Here is a 20,765-nt window from a genome sequence, read left to right as displayed (position 1 = left end):
AGTTATGATGTCAAAAAAAAAATCATTGAATAAGAAATTATGAGAACTATTAAAAGTGATATTTTTAAGCTATATATATTAAAAAAGAAACATTTCAACATTATCCAAAAGAAATTTGATAAATGTCTATAAATAGCACAGGGGATTTAAAGCATAATAAACACAAAAAAAAACAATAATATTAAAAAAGTACCTAAATAAATTGATGAGAAAATAAAAAAATTCAATAAATTAGTCGTATTTGTTTTTAAAATATCAGTCAAAATAAAGTAAATGTAAAAATTTACACTATTTCTTCTTTAACGGGTAAAAACTAAAAATGTTTTAAAATCTAAGAACTTACATTGGGCACATGTACCTCGTAAGTTATTGTATAATATGGTCTACGGTTAAATCATTCCCCGACATTGGACGACCATATTATATATTATTGATATTGCCTATATTTTTTTAACGTCATCGATTTCTTGTACACCTATAGTTTATGATCCATTTTTTTTAATAACCGTTTATTTACTTGGAAATAATTGTTAACGAAACAAAGCAGATATTTTTCGGTACCTTTTATAGAATATATACCATCCATTGTGTGCTCTGTATTGTATTCATTGTTATAAATTATAATCATTCGTTTCACTGATCGTAAAAATGAAGTGATTATCGCTGTTTGTTATACCATCAAATCTTTTCGAAATTTTCGTTCGACCACTGTAGCGGGGAAAGTTATAAAATAACACATGATCGTGTTATACGCGTATATACCTACCTTTATAAAATATAGCAATATTTGTTGTAAACAATATTATACATAAACGATATACCTACCTACCAACTAGTCTACTGTACGCCCGTGTATTAAATATATAAAGTACGTATAATATATAAGACACTCGTGTGGTTCCGGAGGATTGCAAAACGGAAACTGTTGTAGGTACCTACTACCTACTGATAAATGATAATGAGTGCCCTAGAAAACTACGAGACGCAACGACATAGTATGATTATTAGGCACGCGCTCCGTCTGTTCGCGGCTGCAACGCCTATTACTATTGTTATAACTTATAAATTTAAAATTATCATCATTATATGTATCTATATACAGTGCCTCACAGTACCTAACATTCTATCGAATTATAAACCAACGGATATAATAATACTGATCGTTATTTGTTCACTCAACTGTATACAAATTGTATTATTCATATTTCATGCGCACATCGTATATAGTTATAATATTAATATGCATATACATTATACACTGTACTTATTATTAGTAGGTAAATCAAATTATTATCTTACACTCATATACCGTAAAAGATGTAAGTGCAGTGTAACAAAAATACATTGTTGCGACAACATACAGTAGACTTATACACTGCAAATTGCAATAAATAAATTGGGCTTTTAATATTTTATTGTAAATAAACCAAAACCCTATTACCCTATAGTTATAAGCCTAAGATAATAGAGACATCTGAAGATACATCGCCATTTTATTATCATCCATCATTATTCATTATCAGATGTTTTATTTAAGTAATGCACTTTAAATTTTACCGTTTAAAAATATGGTAATTAAAAATATATAACAAAAATGACTAATAAATTCAAATGATTCTGCAGTTGGCATGCTAACATATTATACATGGTATATTGGTATGTATCAAAGCCATATTCCCCGGTAAACACTATAAACAACTGCTTACAGCGGTAATTTTTTAGGGGCGGCAAATTTTTAATACCTGCAACGTGCTCTGATACTACACACTAAATATAATACATAAACTCCATACCATAACCAACAATAACTAAACATTAGGGGTAGCAACTATTATTATAATTGGGCTATTATTATAATAGATTATAATTTAGACCTAAAGATGAAGAATAAGAACTAATCAAAAAGGTATCATCGCACGTACGCTTTCTACCCGGTGGAATATTATGGATATACAATTGCTAATCGGTAGATTATAGGTATGTAATTCCCCAGCAGGGATCTTCAGGTATCGCGGGAGTCCCTGGATGATATATAAGGGGGCCCTGAATAGGCACATTTTAGACGTGATATGTCAGAGTTAGAGCGAGCACCTTCACGTTACCCAGTTCAATAATTTTATTATTTGGACTTAGAATATTTTTCAAAGTTTAATTTATTTAATTGTTTGAACATAGAATATTTTTCAATAAAAAAAAAAAATACTTAGAATAATCAACAAGTCTTCATTTTTTAAAATCATATCACTCGATACAGTATCTTTCTGTTGCTCGTACGTGCCACGTTACAACCTATTAAATATATAACCATTTAAGTATATTTTTTTCGTGCACAAATTATAATATTTTATCAGCGAGTTTCATTTTTATTATACTAAAAAAAAAATAAGAAATTAGATAGTTTATAGACACAAAAAAAAAACCAAGACTAATGTGAAGCGTACATCAATGATATCATCCAGCAATTCGAGGAAAAATAGTTTGGATTAGATTAAACTTAATTTATACACGAGTGATGTCATTAATCCCAATCATTATCTTCGGCGCTCTCTCAACACTGCAAATAAAATATTATCTATACATTATTATATTTTATTAGCAAACACAGAAATAATGAAAGGAATAATTTTCTACTGATTGTCTACACCATTACGAGCTGTCATATTTTGTGTTATAGGAATATAATATAGATTTTTAAACGAGAAAGTACAAAAATATTTCATATTACGTTGATTTTTCAATAATATAATAATAAAAAAGTTTTTAAAAATATTTATAAAAATGTGGCAGTTTGTTTAGTGTTTACAGCAACGCAGTGGCCAATTAAATCCATCATTAGCTATTATTATTCAAAAACATAACTTGCTCTAACTTGGTTAATTTTTATTCAATTTTAATATATTTTTTTTTTTTTGAACTGTTTTAAAAAATATGTTCAACAAAATGGCTATCTTAAAAATTTTAAATTCTTAAATTAAAAATTTTTTTGAAAAAAAATCAAATTTTATGTCATTCAATCAGAATTTCCATACTAAGTACTGTAAAAAATGCCGCGTTTATATATATTGATTTTCCATGGAGTCATGGAGATATTAAGGATGATACGGGTCATTTGAAACATACTGTCCAATATACATCGTGTGAAAATTATTTATTTGGACATAATTTTGAGTTCATAAATTATAATGTATTATACTATTATCAATGTGTACCTATACGAGTACCTTAGTCCAGTAAGCCACAGAGTGCACTGCTATACACACAGTTTAAATGAATACAAAGAACAATCAATAAGGTAGTCGTCAAATAATACATAGTGTTTCATATTTATCGCTCAATACTTTTATAAGCGATGAACTTTGAAATAATCCTGAATAATCCATTTACACGCTGGCCGTTGTAATGTAAAGTACAAAAGTAGACGATTTCAGCCCACGATAGTTTTATACGAGGTATCGAAACAAATTCATACATATGACTTTTGCCGAATTTAATAGTTTGATATAATTTAATATTTAAAATAATTAAACAGCACAAGTTTTCTAAAACTTATAATTATATTATATTAGACTTATCTATAGGTACTTAATGTTATAGATATTTCCCATTGATTGTATATGAAAGTTTTATACCAGTAATCACCGTGGTTCAAAAAAACAAAACTACATAATATCTTGGTTTTAAAGAAAAAATTCTCAGAAACGTATTTATACACTCATTAGTCAAAATCTAATGTTGCATTAAGTTTGAAATTTTAACCTAATTCGTTTTTGATTGAAAATATAATATTATGTTATTTATGGGAACGGAAACGGAGTTTATAGGTACCTACAATAGTAAATTAGAAACTCGCTATGGTCAATGATGTATCTAAATTTAAACAAATAATCTTCAGCATTACCTACTATAGCATTAACGGTGTGATAAACTAGAAAATTAAATTTGTTTAAAAACTGTCACAAAAAAAAACGATTTAATTTTCGAACATTTTTTTATATTGCTTCAGATTATTTTTAGTTTATTTAAGATAAATTTCAATTTTGAACCACACTACCATCTACTATCTAGGTAAATTTATGAGTAGCAGCTTAGTATTTACTTCACATATAATTACTATGTACTTACATTTTAAATGTTGTACATTTCAAAAAAACACGAGTAACGAGTAAAACAATTAAGAACCAAAAAAATTACAAAAAATTAAATTAAATTTTCATAAAAATAAAAAAATAACAATGGTTTGTTGATAGTTAAAATTAAAATTAGTAAAAATAATACCTGATCATATTATATTATAATTTATATTCATCATAATATGATCATTATTATAAAAATAATGATATATAAGTACAACTTAAAAATATAATTTTATCGCGAGAACAATGTTTATAAGACCTGCAACATATAACGACTCGTAAGAAAAAAAAAGCCAGATTAATGCATATTTTTTGTTAGTAAAAACTAAAAAAACAATCTTGAATCTTAAAATTGATTATTCATATATTGTTAAGACTTAAATAGCTTAATTGCTATAATTCCTATGCATGATAATAATATATATTATTGTTCAATGGCGAATACAAGGGGGGGGTTATAGCTTGGTAAATACCCCCCTTGAGCTTAGTATACACAAATTTATTACATTGTGACTTGTGAGAAATACTAGTTATATTCAGTGTTACGTAGGTATATCGTATTACCCCCCCCCCCTCCCTGATAAACTTCTGGATCCGCCCCTGCAGTTATTGTTTATATTTTATATTTTTATATAGTATTAGACTTATACACGTAGGTGTTGACTGTTCAGAGTTCATGAACATTTTTAACGAGACTATCCATGTGTACGTATAACACGTGTGTACAGAATATACATACACATAGTAGGTGTAGTAGGTATTGCAAACAACAAGTTGAATACATTTTTAGGTCTAGGCACTTTTTTGGCAGTCATTGCACAACGTAGACACACATAATATATGCACGAAGCCACGAATATAGGAGTGTGGGTAGAGCAATAGACGTTTTAATAGTAACTATATATCTATACAGGGTATACTTATATACAATATCGTGAATTGACAAATGTAACTATGTAAGTGTCATCAACACTATATAAAAAAAATACTTACCGTGAATGATAGCAGTAGTATGTAATGTCAAATCCGTGCAGCACAGTCGTGTGTACAGTGTATACACAATAATAATATACCTATAGAATTAGATGTACGGTGCAGTACATAAAGGACAGTATATGCGAAGGTATAAAGTAGGATGTTTTTAACTGTGGCTTGTCGCCTGTGGGTGTAAAATACTTGAGATTTGTGAATGCGTGTAAAATTATTTTGCGAACAATAACAAGCAGTAGACTGCAGTTACCTATACCTAACAATATTGGTTGAAATGACGATGGCAATACTTGACATTATAAAATACATATTTTCTCCTTGTAGTTATACCTTATTATAATAATAATTACTAAATGTATTTCGTGACTAACAATTGAAAATATCACTAAATTAGTTGATGTTTACATAACAGTAATAATTAATAAATTTAAACTATAGTAAGTTTAGAACAGAATATTTGCTGATATTTTAATAAATTATATACGTACCTACATTAAGTGCAAGCAGTTATCTCTCGGACGCAGCTTGATAATAATGATGCACTGCTTTCAATAGATGCGACAAACAGCAGTAACACTCCTTTTCTGTGTAAAAATGAAAAGGAAAATAAAGTTCAGAATACATAATTTTATACTTTTATTAAAAATATTTAATTAGTATGTATTCCAAAAAATACTAGGTAGGTACTCAATTCGGAGTAAATTTTCACCGCGTGAAGTAACTAGTAAGCCACCGGGGGATGACATTGACATTGATTCAAAATGTCCCTTATCAATAAGTAGGTACTTAGTTATTATAAGTACATACTGCAATACACCTACGCACATAGTAAAATCTACAAACTTTTACAACAGTACCTACATAATATGATACATTAATAAAAATTCAAAATTATTTTTAATTATTTATATTATATATGATTCAAAAACATCATAATGGTGTTTTATATATTATAGACATGTCAACTAGCAAAATAATATTACCTAATAAAAAAATAAGAAATGATTGGCATTATTTTCTAAAATTACTTTATTTCCTAGTTTCGTCTGGGAAAAAATTCCCCAGAGTTGGGAAATCCTGTTGCTGCAAATTAGGTATTATAGCGAATTAGCGACTATTGTTAGGTATATTATTTTGATTTAAGTTTAAGTGTAATAACTTCATGACCAAATGGATTTAGCTATCCCTATTTATTTACCTTTACCCGGTAATAAATGAATAACAAGACAAATCCTTAACATGGTAAAGTGAACTGTAAGTGATTACTATAAAAACAGAACAGATAGCGTTATGGTGTACTTACTCTTACATTATCATTCAATTTTCCGGATACAGGAATCGAGTCTATTCAACTAGATCTTAAATCTCGACGAAAAATCAAGTGAAGCAACCAACAGTGAAAACCCCATTTGTACCCATTCAGTGACTTTGAAAGGCAATAAATAATTTCTAAGTCGGTAGTAAAGAAGAAGACTAAAGAAGATCTATAGAAAAGAAGAAGAAAATACAGAAAAATTGATTATATAATATATCTATCACATTACAAAGACTTTACGGAGATTAAGGAGACTTTAAGATCCAAGTTCCATTTCCCAAAATTGTTACCTATATTTAAGGCTATATGATTGAGATGGATGTCTTAATGTCTATACATTTTTTAAAATATAAGACCATATTAAACTTATAAATATATATAATATATTAAAATTTAGTTTTCGATAAAATCGAGGATGCCGTCATTTCGTTAGTTGGTTTTATAATGCGAAACTAATTAGAACGGAAGCTGTTATAAACAATGCACACAGACAATGTTATGTAAATTTTTAGAGAAAAAAATATCGTGAAGCGAAGTTGTCATTTCAACGATGGATCGAGGACGATACATTTATTTTATTTTTCCACAGAAGATGATTTTAAATTATAAATTACGAAATAATATTTATATTCTATTTTACTTTATGAGACGCTATTTAAAATAACGAAAGAAGATTTTTATTTACTGTTTACACTATTTAAAACTTAATTTCACACAGTATGAATACTGTCTATAAATACCTATATATTTCATAAGCGATCATCTGTCAGTCAATATCCAGTAGACTGTTCGAATTGTACGCTCTGCTTTATCCAATTCATCATACGTATCTATAATAAGTAATAACTTAGATAATTGTTACTAAATAATATAATTAATTGTTTACAAGTATATTTATTCCAACTCCAATTTTAGATTTTATGTAGATACTCGTAAATACAGCAACTCATTATAGTCATATAATTTCCATTTCACCTAGTTTGCTTGCCACGGTTAGAAATATAAAAATATTATTACTTTTATACTTTTATACTGTCTAATTATTGATAAATTAATTTTAATATTTCATACATATAGGTATTATACTTTATATACAAATACAACACTCAGAGGTGTTCCCATTAATTTTTTTGAGAGTATACTACATCATAAAATATCAAAATATAAACATTTAATACAATAAAAATATTTTTGCTGTGTTATAGTAGTAGAGCCGGTAAAGAGCTTGTTAGTAATATGTAAAAAATTTAAATCAGATTTTTTTATGTATCCTCGTTATATTATACATTTATACCTCATCAATCTTTACAAATCTTAAAAATATTTTTTATTTTTAAAAAGTAAAGAGTATGACTCTTTCAGTCATAAATAATTGACGTACATTTGAGACAATTACTTAATTAAATTAATATTGTTTTTTCCTTTGTATATGATTTGAGTATATTATGTAGTATATTGTAGTAGGTATACTTATAATTTTGTAAAAATATCTTGAGAGTTAAAATAGCAAATCGATTGAGACTTGAGAGCATACTCAGTAGTCAGTATCCCCACAATATTTTAAAAAAATCTTGAGAGTATACTGCGTATATGTAGTATACCCTATGGGAACCCCCCCCCCTGACAACACTATAAAATTTTACACTTTTCTATTTTTAAATGTTTTAATAAAAAATATTAGTAGCCTAGTAGGTACCTATGTATTATATTAAATTCTGTACATCTTTGAAACGATATTATACGATAATAGATACTCTATTAGCCAAATAATATTTTTCTAATTGATTAAAAAGAAAAAAAATCATAAAAAGTTACTAAACAAAATGTTATAATAAATAATAATACGCCAATATGATGCGATATAATGAGGTATAGTTTATATCGTTTTTAAAAGTCAACTAGGTAACGGCTTGTTAATTAAATATTTTATATTATTATTAAAACAACACTTACTTATTGGTTAATTATACATCTACTATTTGTAAACCTTTCTCAATTAAATTTGAATACTTGACACTTGTATAGTACCTACTTTTGTCACAGTAGGCTACTAACTCGCGAACAATCAATGGTAGCTGGCACTTATATGTCTATATAAACATTTCATAATTCAATTATGATTAATTAAAAGTAAAATTCAAGTTTTTTAATACTTATATTATTTGATTAGTTAATCATTCAGAAAAAATAGTAAATTCTATTGATATCCCACCGACCACTTTTTGACATCCCGCGGTAGTGAACATGAAACAAAATCCTGCGTCCGCATATAACAATAATATTACTACAAATAGTAAACACGTAGATGCAGTGGACTGCATTTAATTTTTCAACTCTAATTAAGTTTTAAAATTACATTGAATAATAATTTAAAATCTGAAAGTTAAAAGGTAATAGTATTATGGCGTTCTTTAAAATAATAAAAATGATATACACGCGTATTATTATTGATTTCAAGTTTGGCTTATATTAAATCTTGTTTAATCAACTGGTTTTTAGAAAAACGCACATTCATATTATGCCGAGTATACGTTATAAACTTTGTAACTATTAACTATATTATATTCTACACCAATTTTCACTTTTCTTGTTATGGGTGAACTGTAATATTCTGTCCGTGAGTCGCGGATCCGGTGAATTCGAAAGGAGTTTAACGTAATAAATTATAATTGTAATTTATACCTAGTTGTTTATATGTTTTTTAACACATATTATATTATTACATATTTGTATAGAGTTTGCCATGTATCTATACGATGTACTAGATGTAAAATATACTAATAAATTTATGAATTTAATCTATTTGTAAATCGAAATATCGAATAACACAAATAGATAATCTCCTAACCAATCAACGAAATTTACGTTTTGCTTTCTTTCCACAGATCATAATGATTTTTGGACCAAAACTAGTTATTGGATTTATCCTATGGGCGCTTGAGTACAAAGAAACCAATGGACACGGACGGCTAATTGAACCGCCCTCCAGGGCATCCATGTGGAGGTAAGATTTTTTCTCGTTTTATAAAATTTCCGCATGAAATCAATTGAAAAGTGAAAACCCTGACGCTTTTTATCTCGATATAGATATGGTTTCGATACACCGCCAAATTACAACGACAATGAATTGTATTGCGGCGGCTTTACGAGACAGTATCAGACGAACGGAGGCAAATGCGGTATATGCGGCGACCCATGGGACGCTCCACAGGTAAAGCCTACTATATACATACGTTATTGGTAGTTGCCATTTTCTCCTAAAATTAAATACCCAGTATCTGATACTACATAAATTCCTTTACTGTTCATTTTTCTTCAAAAATAAAAAATATATCTAACAAAATCAAGGGGGGTGGGGGAGTGGCAAGTCCACGCATGTGGGAGGAAAATGTCCCAAATTCATATACCTAAACGATTATAATTACGACTCTGTGTTTTTCTGTAGCCAAGACAACACGAAGCTGGCGGAAAGTACGGACAGGGAGTGATCGTGCGTCGTTACAAAATCGGACAGCCAGTAATTGTACGTATCGAGCTGACGGCCAACCACCGCGGGTACTTTGAATTCAGGCTATGTCCTAACAACGCGCCCAAGCAAGTGGCCAGCCAGTCGTGTTTGGACAAATACGTTTTGCGGAGGGTTAAGACCAAGGACGCCATCGAAGCGTTTCACGAAACACGGTTCTATCCGGGTACAGAGAACAAGGTGTACGAAATGAGGTACCTGTTGCCCGACAGTTTGACATGCAGCCAGTGCGTGTTGCAGTGGAAGTACATTGCAGGCAACAATTGGGGCGAGTGCGGCAATGGCACCAGTGCAGTTGGCTGTGGGCCGCAAGAGGAGTTTCGGGCGTGCGCTGACATCTCAGTGTCCGACAGAGATGGCACAGTCGATACGTCACCATATCCAACACCGATCACAATAACGACTTCGACTACCAGCGCCACTGAGACGGTTGACACCAACGAAATACCAGACACAACGGAACATCATAAGCCTCAATCTACAGGATTCAGCTTGGCCATATTTATCATATCTATTATATTATTGACATTGGGCTTCATTTTGATGGTATTCATGTTTGTGTATTGGTACTTCTATCATGCTGGAGACACTATCAAATCGTGGTGGAGAAGAATGGCCGAATCATCTTATTCTTGTGTGAGAAAAAGTGTCAACGAAGATAAGAAAAGAAGCAAAAATGAACAGCCTGTACCACCACCTAGGGTAAAGAAGACTACAATAGGCTTCAAAGGTGTACCCGATAATTTAGTATAGTAGTTTACATTTATAAGTCATAACACGTAAGCTGTAAAGAAAACTTTTATTATTATTTTTTACATTTTACAAATTGTGATCACACTTAAATTAAAGTGATAATTTATAGAATTACTTAATTAAAATCTGTATATATATTTAATATATTATGATATAACAAGAGTTTGTGTGTCAGAAGAAGACATGGTTATTGTGAGTATTTTTTTTTTTCACTTGATTTCTATTTATGGAACAATTAGTAATGATCTAAAAAGTAGATATTCATAATAATTGGTTAGGTAAGGTGTTAAGATTGTAATGATTATTTTATAAACATATCAGTTGTTAATGTAGAAAATATAAGATGTTAAATTATTATGGCAATAAAAACTTTTGAATTTAAATTGTAAAATTGCCAATCTTTTAATTTAAAAACCAAATATTATTAATAAATTCTTTGTAATAACTTAAGAGACTATAAAAAAGAAGTAAATTAACAAATACCTTTTAAATACGTTTTTATTATTTTTATCATTGAATTTAAAATACTCACAATCAAGTCTATTACAAAAATGATTTGATTTTATAGAAGAAAATTGTATCTTTATCAGATATAATATTAAAATGAGATATTTTAAATTACACAAAGATAACATAAAAAGTAAATAAGGTATTATTTTAAAATTAAAAATAATATTCAACAACTATTTACTTGCTACCAAGTAGCATTTTTCTGAAGTCATCATTACTTAGTGGAGTTTTATCATCAGTAGATGTTGATGAAGTTTGAACAGACTTTTTCTGTAATACACTTGGAGTTAAAGATAGTTTTGAACGACTAGAAAAAAAAAATTTACATTAAAAATTATTATAAAACAAAATAAAAACTAACTTACCGTCCTAATGGTAGACTCGAAGCTTGTGATTTAAACTTAGCAACAGGAGGGTAAGATTTAATTTCTGAAGGATCTTTACGTTCTGGTGGTCGACTTAATGCTACTGATATAGTTCTATCTTTTATCATCATATTGTCTGTTTTTAACAATGCTTGAGCAGCTGATACCTAATAAAATATTTATTTAAACATAAGGATATATCAAATTATAATACTTATATTATATTACCTCATCCTCAAAATCTACATAAGCTAATCCTTTTGAATGACCATTTCTAAATGTCACAATACGGACATCTTTTAAAGCTCCGTATGGCTTAAAAATATTTTCTATATCAGTTTTTGTACAAGTGAATGGTAAACCTATGAAAAGTTACAAATTTTTATAAATAACTAAATCTGAAAATGTATTACTCAACATTTAAGTTATTTTATTTATAAACAATTAATAAAATAAGACATTTTTATTTTAATACAATTAGATTATTAGGTTAAAAATTGAACAATTTATGAACAAACTTTGTTTTATAATTTAATTATGATTGAATAATATGATCATTTTTTTATTATTTTTTTTACAATTATTAAGTTATTATAAATATTTTTATAAAAAAAAAAAAAAAAATGACGTACTTAAAAATAATTAATTAAAGAAATATTTAATTTTGTTTTATATACTGTAAATATAATGGTATATTAGACAAATTTTGACATTGTAATGATTTTTGAAATCATACTTAATTTAATTAACTTAATATTATTCTAGCCTAGAAGAATGGTATGATATCAATCATTAAAAAACAATGAAATATTTAGTATTAATTATTTGTATCAAATTTTTAATTTGTACATGTCAAATTTACATTTAAGTAATATTAACAATAAATTGAATTTTAATAAGCAATACAATTAATTATTGTTTTTTCATAATTTACTCATAATGATGAAAAACATTGAAGTTAGATTACATAAACGGTTGTTTTCTAATTCTTTTAAAAATAAAAAGTTTAATAATAGATGTTTTACAATTTTACCTTTAACAAACAATTTATTTTTTTCTAATTCAGTAGTAAATCTTAACCCAGACGATCTACTTTGTTTATCAGGTTCGCATTTAGACACAAACATTGGTCTATTGTTAACACATTCACGATCTTTTTTCAATGCTTCTGCAACCATTTCCTGCAAAATATTAAATAGCTTTAATAATATTAATTTTTTTCCCCTTTATTTATATATACACAATCTGTTCCTAAAAGGTACAATAAGAGTATTTGCTATAGGTTAAATAAGTAACATGAGAATTTGATAAAAGAAGGCACCCAATAATGACACGTTTAAAATATTATTAATAAAAATAATTATTCATACTTACAGGCTTTTCAAAAAGCACATAACCAAATCCTTTAGACCGACCTTTGAAATCTCTTACTAATAACACTTCACAATGACCAACTGAAGATAATGCATCTTTTACTTCCAATTCAGTTACAGCGAAATCCAAGTTGCTTACAAATACAGAACGGTTTTCTTTACCTTCAACTTCTAGATGTCGACCACCTTTGTCCAGGTTTATTTCAGCTTTAATAATAATATTACATTAGGAAACATATTTATTTGTAATTAATAATATTATACCCATTTTTTTAAATATTTTTTTCATATTCATATTTTTCACTATATTTGTAATTTGGTTATTATTTTAAGTAACACCCACAACAGTGTAAAATAAAATAATAAATTTTAAATTTAGTACATTATTTAGAAATTCCAATCATATAATATCAGTTATCTAAGTTTTAATACTATCAGCTGATATGTAATTGGATTGAGTTATAAAGCCATATTAATTGTGTTTTATCAGATAAAAATATAAATGAATTATACAGCATTACCCATGACAGTACTTTTAGAAATGTATGATTATAAAATAATTTGTCCATTCAGAAAACACACTGGCTCAAAAAAAAATAGTTTTTCTATACATGATTGTGCGACACTATACTATAGATGAACCAGAAATGATAGCAAAACATTACATAAAGATACCTAGAATGAGGATGTTCTCTTGCTGGACCAAGTATAAAAACTATTGTGGCATTACTCATCAAAGGGATTTAAACTTATTTACTGTTACTTTATTTTTAAGATGAGCTCAAAAACTACTGGTAAATTTAATTAATTACATATTTCAGGTAGTGGTAGCTGATTCTTAGTTTTTTTTGTTTTAAACCAAGAGCAATATCTGATTTGAATCATTTTAAATCATTCAAATCAAATTTGCTTTTATAAATAATTAATTTACATTCCCGAGGAAAACATGGCTTAATTCATAGGTTTTTTTGTCAGAGCTTTATTTAAATAAAAAAAGAGTAAACAACTGATGTACCTAATAGTAGACATCGGTATTTTTATAACATTTAATTATTGAGAATAAATTAACAAAAATGTTTATTGCACAAAGTTCTCCTAAAAAATTGTTATTGGTTAGTCAAATACTCTATCATAAAGTTTATTTTGTCATTAATAAACTGTAAATCAAAGAAGAAATAAAATACAAATTATTGTAAAATCAAGTACCTATATAAAGGGGTCATTTACTCTAAAATAGCTATTAAAAGTTATGATTTCCATTTACTTGGTTTAAATTTCTTAACGGGAGAAGTTTCAGATTCCTGTTTGTCATTCTTAGCATAAGGTACTTTAAAGTTTCCATTTGATTTTTCATTATAATTTTTAGTTAAATCTCTTTCGTCCCACTAAAAAAATTAAAAAGCATTAATTTTAATATATTATTACTAAATTGTATTACTATAACAACAGTATTACTTTTCTTTTCTTTGCTTCTTTCTCTTTAGTACCAATTTTATTCTCAGTTTTTGAATCTTTATCGTGTGCTTCTTGTACTTGTTTCATTCTTATGATAAAATATGAAATTTATATAATATTAATATTTTTTGTGTTTGATTATTAGAATAGTAGAATGTAATTCATAAATTTATTAATATCAATTATAGATAACTATCGAGTAATACTTTTTTTTATTCATTCATTATCTGCTTACTATAATACTATAATTAATAATTTAATTATATAATAAGACTAATTTAAAAATTAATTATTAATTTTTCAAGAAATGTAGGTATGTACAATAAACACAAATGAAATTCATGTGAGAAATTTTTTTTTTAAAGTCATAATTGATATCAATTAAGTAAACAAATTAATTCTATAATTTAATAACAATAATTGGTAATTACTTACTTAGTTTTATATTTTTCTTTGCAATTCAATAAGGTATCTAAATCACCATACAATGTTTCATACCTAATCCATTCAGTTCCAATTGTTTCAGGTAAATCGGTATTTGTCATTAAGGCTCTAGCAAATATTTTTCGTACATGTTTTGGATCACCAAATTGGCTGGAAATCAAAATATTTTATAAATTTAATGAATTGAAATAGTAAATATAAGTTCATGATTTTTGAAATAATTCTACTTATATTTAAGTTTTAGTTTTTGCTATACATACATTTCAATATTTATATATTTCATCCAATATGAAGAATATTGATTAAGACCAGCATTTAAAATTTCATTCCACATCTTCCTAACGCGCTCCATATCTCCAGTTATAATGGCTTCAAAATCAGTCCACCATAAAAGCAATTCACAATTTGGATCACCAGAATAACCATAACCTTAAAAGTATATTTAAGACTATTAAGTTATTCACTAATAATTATATACTATATTTACTATTCTGATATAATTATACTCAATTATAATAATATTAATAACAAGGGTGCAGATTTGTATGTATTTATGTTCATATTTGTCATGGATGAAGATAAATCAATGATTCTACAGATTAAATATGTCGTAAGTCTGATTGTTTGATTTGTTTGTGTTATTATTTAGACTTACTATGTATTTTGTTAAATATTTTGCTATTTTTTGCAAATCTGCTTTATCTGTACATCCACATTGGTAGATTGGTAGTAGTACACATAATTACTATGATCACTGTCTTACTAAATTAAGAGCTTTCAAATGTGTGCCTCAATCGACATTAATTTACCATTGACAAATCTAACAAAGTACACGGTTGCCCTTTACTTGGTTAACAGTGAGAATCCCATGCACCAATCAATGGATAGTTTTATTTTAGGTTATTAATTTATTATAATCGGTTGTTTTTATTGAAGAATTTAAATAAGAATTTTTTGTTTTACATACTTGGAAAACAATAAATACATAATATATTATACGTACATATTTTTGAGATTTAAGCACATAAATCTGCACCCTACTAATAACACGTGCAACATAAAAATATAGTCCAAAGCGATTAGGTATCTTTTTTAAATACAATTATTTATTTACATATAGTACAAACTAATTAAGTATAAAAAAAAAAAATAAGAAAAGAAAATTAATATTCATACTTTCGAGAAGAAATTTTTGACTTTGTTCTAACATTGATCTTATATCTTCAATTCTCTTTAGCTTTGTTTCAGCATCTGTATTATTCAAACGTCGTCTCAAATAAAAAATATATGCAAGATACAAAGAACGATATTCAGCTGGGGAATTGAACCATGAAGATAATGCTTTTTCCATGATTGCTAAGACAAAAAAAAGTAATATGTATATTATTAAAATTAATATTCAAAAAAATTAATTTAAAAAAAAATTAATAATAAACCTGTAATTTCTTCATGTGATTGGTTATTGGCTTCAGCTTGAATTAAATAAGTACTCCAAAGATCTGATGACCATGTGCAGTTATCAACAGACCTTTTACAAGTAGCTAATATCAAATCCGCTTCTTTTATTGTTACTACAATATAATCAATATAGTCAGCCCAAAGTGTTTGCGTCAAGGGTATATCAGCAATAGCACGTTCATACAAGCATATAATTCGACTTGGCTTATTACCACCTTCTTTGGGATTTTTTTCCCAACGAATGTATTCTTCATAAGAATCTAATCGATCTTTAGCCTCTTTTGATAACTAAATAAATAAATATAATTACAAATATTTATAAAGCCATCATCAAAATTATAACATTTTTCAATGAGTTATAAAATTAAATTGAAATAAATAATAATAATGCATGAAGAACAAACATTTTAAAAATTAAAAGGATTAAATATGTTCTTTCTAAGGAGTATTTGATAGGCAATTGTTTTAACACTAAACATTATTGTTGAATAGGTTTTTCCAATATTACCCATAAATTCAAAATGCAAATACATATGCATAAGTCATTGCATTCAATAAAATGAAGTATTCATTTATGGAAAAACTTATTTAATCCAATTTTTATAAAAAAATAATAACACATACTTAAATTGATTAAATTTTTATCTAGTAAAAATATTTGAGCTGAATGAAATGTTTTATTAGGTTATTGAATATGTTTATTTTTAAACAAATATTTAATTTATTACAAAAAAAAAATAAATAAAAATACTGAAGTACTAACAATTTGAGAAATAAAAAAAAAAAATTTATTGAAAATATATAAATTGATTTCCCGTTTCACCTAAAAAAGAGGTCTAATTATCTTACGTTTTTTTTACATTGTTAAAATTTGGTAATTCAATATTTAAGTCAAAATAATTAAACCCAGCTTCGCACATGAATTAATACATTACATGACAATCTGTTATTTTATAGTGGAAAACAATAGGAAGATAAGTAGAAGCAACTGTGCTGGAACTGATAGTTGAAATAGATGAGCTTTGACAAATTTTTGTTCATCAGCCTAGATATTTTTTTATTCAATTTTGATATACTTTTAGGACTAAACTATAAATCATGAAATTAAATCACTGCTTCCAAATTTCATTAGGAGTTATTTATAAATTAATAAAAACTTACTAAACGATCTTCGAAAACTTGAATTTGTTGTAATTTACTAAGAGCTTTATTATATGCATCCACAGTAGATTTTTCTACTTCAAGATTTTCAGTAGTCAACCATTGTTGATATTCTACATAAGTGTTTTCCATATCAAATAAAGGCACGGAAAGTTGACGACGATATAAATTATTTATACGACGTTTTTGATCATTTATCGCTTTTTCATCAGTACCTTGCTAAAAATAATCAAATATAATTAAATATTTATTAAAATTAACTATAATGAATATAATTAATGTTTCTTTTAACCTTCAACGATATTAAAATTAATTTTTCAAATTCATTGTACACTTCATAAAGAACATTGCCATTAGGTACATGAAGACCACCTGCTGTCAATGCACGTTCCATTAATTCTCGTATGATGTCAGTTCCTGTAGTATCAGACATACAACCAATGCTGAATTGTACATATTCTAACCATAAATCTATACCTGTAATCAACATATTATATAATTCAAGAATAATAACTTATAAATTTAAGACTATTTATTTATTAATTTATCATAAAAAATATTTATAACAAAAATTATGAAAAATATAAGCAGAATAAACTAAAATTTAAGAATTTAATAATAGTAAGATATAAATTTAAGTGTTACTTCTAAAAAAGTATAATTTATAGATACCCTTTATGATAAACAATTAGCAAAATAAAGTTTTAGTGACATATTTTTTAATTACTTAAATAATCTTTGACTGCTTTTTCAAATAATTTAATTATATTATCTTTTTCTTCATTGGTAGTTACTATAGCTATTTCATCTTTTATCCAGTCTAACCATAAATCTGAAAAAAATATATGAAACAATTAATAACTTAATAGAGTTTTAATAATATATTTTATAAGTAGATACATTTTAAATTCTGATATAAAAAAAATTATTTCCATGTAATTAATTATTATGTAATGTGTAGAGCTAAAATTATACTTTTTTCAAAATAAAATTAGCTAAATAAAAAAGCTTAAAGACTGATTAGGTACTAGAGTATATTACTATTAAAAAAATTATTACAATCAGTTGTGTAACCCTTTTTCCAGTGAATGAAAGTCGTTAAAATCATTGCAGTGACGCAAATTATAATTTGGAGTTGATGGTAACTCCTTATAATAATACATTTTTAAATTAATTAATCTATTCGGTTCATTAAATAAATACGAATATAAAAATAAAATCTTCTAAAGTTCTAAAGAATATTGTGCAGCTTAGAAATAAATACATAATTATAGTTAACAGTTAACACGACGTCTATAAAACTATATTGCTATATGTATGACTTCTAGCAATATCTGTATCAAATATAATCAGAGAAAAAAAATAGTTATACATGCGTTTAGTTTTAGTCACTATACTCAATTCCATCTTAATGAAGCGCTTTTGCGCACGCAGACTGAATTGCCAATCATTTAAGACCCCCCAGCAATGGCTATACGTTCTGTAATTAGCTGAAAGTTATTGCTGGTTGTCGTTTTATAGTGGGAATACACAAACCAAATGAGTTTTGGTCAACCAAGTGGTTCAATCTTAAATGAAATGGGGTATATAATCAAATGCCACAATGGTAATTGTTTTTACCAAACAGTAAACCATGGTAATTCTAACAAAATAATTTTAATAAGTAATTAAAAAACATTCTCAGTTGTAGAATACTATTATGGATTAACTAAACATTAATAATAAAAAAAAAAATCATACTTGCACTTAATGGATATTTGTCATTTAAACGTTTTCTAGCCACACGTAGTTGATCTAAATCATTTGCCTTGTGAAGCACATCTATTAGTTCAACATGTGCATCATAATCTGATGGATTATTTAAGATCTAAAAATGGACACAAAAGGTTTTTCTATAAAATAAGTTTACTTTTTACATATCTCATACATTAGGTAGTATAAATATTAATAAAATTTATCTCAAAAGTAAATGTAAATCGCCAATGCGATATTTGTTTATAAAATACTTTAGTGATTAAAATCCGGATAAACAAAGTTTTATTCAATATATACCTTATTTTCTAAAACATCAATTTTTTTTTTCAATTCATCTTGCTTAAACTTTTCAAGCTCTTCATCATTAGAGTCTGAAGAAGAAGAGCACGAGGAATCAGAATCAACGTCCATTACGAATTAATACACTCACACTCAAATAGTAAAGTACAGTAAAAAATAAATCAAATTAAAACAAAAATAATAATTAATTATAATTTCACGTTTTTGATGATGAAATAAGCATAGCAAGTCAACAACAATCTACTATCAACATAATATTATTCTACTGATAACTATTGTATAAACAAAAATCACAACTAAGATAACAGGAAAAAAAAGTTTTGTGATACCAAACGGGGCTATACGACATTACCTCATGGGTGTGTAGTGCCATAAGTAAAAACATTAACTCCGTGTCGACAGTATTACCACAGCATATACAAACATGAAAATATTGAAAATATTATATTAAATTAATTACAGTTGGTGCCCGGTGGTCGGAGCCCAGTGGTAGGTACTATACGACTTATTATAATTTATAATATACCAACCACCATCTAACAATAATATTATTAAATATTTTTGAAATCAATTATTCATATATCTATTATCTACGATCAATAAGATCGATTTTGGACGTACAGTAATCCAAATATCTATTTTCGTTGACTGGTGAACTTGAACAACGTTTTCTTTTCAAAATACGTAGTTATTTTAAAATTAAAATTAAATATATTCATCGCTTCGCTTAGAATCTCATGGACTCTGTTGTTATTTTTGAAAATACTGCTGTCTATTCTAAATAAAGTGTAATATACTAATATAAGAACACTGTTTATGGTAATAACTATATAGTCTGTGGTAATACATTGTAAAGTAAATATGTAGTTATTTAATGTTTGGTGTTATGTAACTATGTAAGAAATAAGAATAGATATAATGTAAAACGTTTTTTAAATGAAAACCGGTTCAGATGATTAGCATGCACCGCTCAGGCAAGTATGTTAACCCGTTGGACTCTAGTACTCTACTACCAGGCGGCAGACACCGGTTGCATCTTAAAATTTAAATAGATTAATTATTTAAATTATTTTCACCCCAGACGATATTGGTACCTATAATAATTGTTGTTTACAATACGAAATTTTCGATAAGCATTCATGCACTTCGATATCCAGATATTCTTTTTTGACATAAATGACTTGAAAATAATTCTTGCTTATTTTTCATTCGATAAATCAAAAATGA

At 26.9% G+C, this 20,765-nt stretch overlaps 2 protein-coding genes across 2 annotated transcripts in view; one reads left to right on the top strand and one right to left on the bottom strand.

The window, feature by feature from the left end:
• LOC114130703 (uncharacterized) overlaps window positions 1–11,108 on the top strand; it is a 28,547-nt gene extending 17,439 nt beyond the window's left edge. The window contains exons 2-4 of the mRNA XM_027995732.2: window positions 9,324–9,442; window positions 9,526–9,649; window positions 9,884–11,108. Coding sequence (XP_027851533.1) covers window positions 9,330–9,442; window positions 9,526–9,649; window positions 9,884–10,717 — 1,071 coding nt within the window. The 5' untranslated portion in view covers window positions 9,324–9,329 and the 3' untranslated portion in view covers window positions 10,718–11,108. The remainder of the gene's footprint in view (window positions 1–9,323; window positions 9,443–9,525; window positions 9,650–9,883) is intronic.
• On the bottom strand, window positions 10,745–19,778 carry LOC114130677 (squamous cell carcinoma antigen recognized by T-cells 3-like). Its single transcript, XM_027995697.2, has 16 exons — window positions 19,536–19,778; window positions 19,224–19,350; window positions 18,211–18,315; window positions 17,776–17,960; window positions 17,484–17,702; window positions 16,301–16,610; window positions 16,041–16,220; window positions 15,125–15,293; window positions 14,856–15,014; window positions 14,421–14,508; window positions 14,230–14,350; window positions 12,967–13,172; window positions 12,626–12,773; window positions 11,821–11,954; window positions 11,593–11,759; window positions 10,745–11,534 (listed from the first exon to the last, which is right to left on the bottom strand). The coding sequence occupies exons 1-16, from the start codon at window positions 19,647–19,649 to the stop codon at window positions 11,405–11,407; spliced, it is 2,562 nt and encodes an 853-aa protein (XP_027851498.1). The 5' UTR covers window positions 19,650–19,778; the 3' UTR covers window positions 10,745–11,404.
• Window positions 19,779–20,765: the final 987 nt, after the last annotated feature.

This window comes from Aphis gossypii, chromosome 2, assembly GCF_020184175.1.
Source record: "Aphis gossypii isolate Hap1 chromosome 2, ASM2018417v2, whole genome shotgun sequence".
NCBI lineage: Eukaryota > Metazoa > Arthropoda > Insecta > Hemiptera > Aphididae > Aphis > Aphis gossypii.
Note: the sequence above shows the minus strand (reverse complement) of the source record. Positions and strands in the feature narration are given on the sequence as shown.

Excerpts from the sequence above, each read along its gene's own strand:
- LOC114130677 (XM_027995697.2), bottom strand. The coding sequence starts at position 19,649 with ATGGACGTTGATTCTGATTCCTCGTGCTCTTCTTCTTCAGACTCTAAT. Across the intron at positions 17,703-17,775 it reads TAATTTTAATATCGTTGAAG|CAAGGTACTGATGAAAAAGC; the intron begins GTTAAAAGAAAC and ends GATTATTTTTAG. Across the intron at positions 11,760-11,820 it reads ATGTAGATTTTGAGGATGAG|GTATCAGCTGCTCAAGCATT; the intron begins GTAATATAATAT and ends ATATTTTATTAG.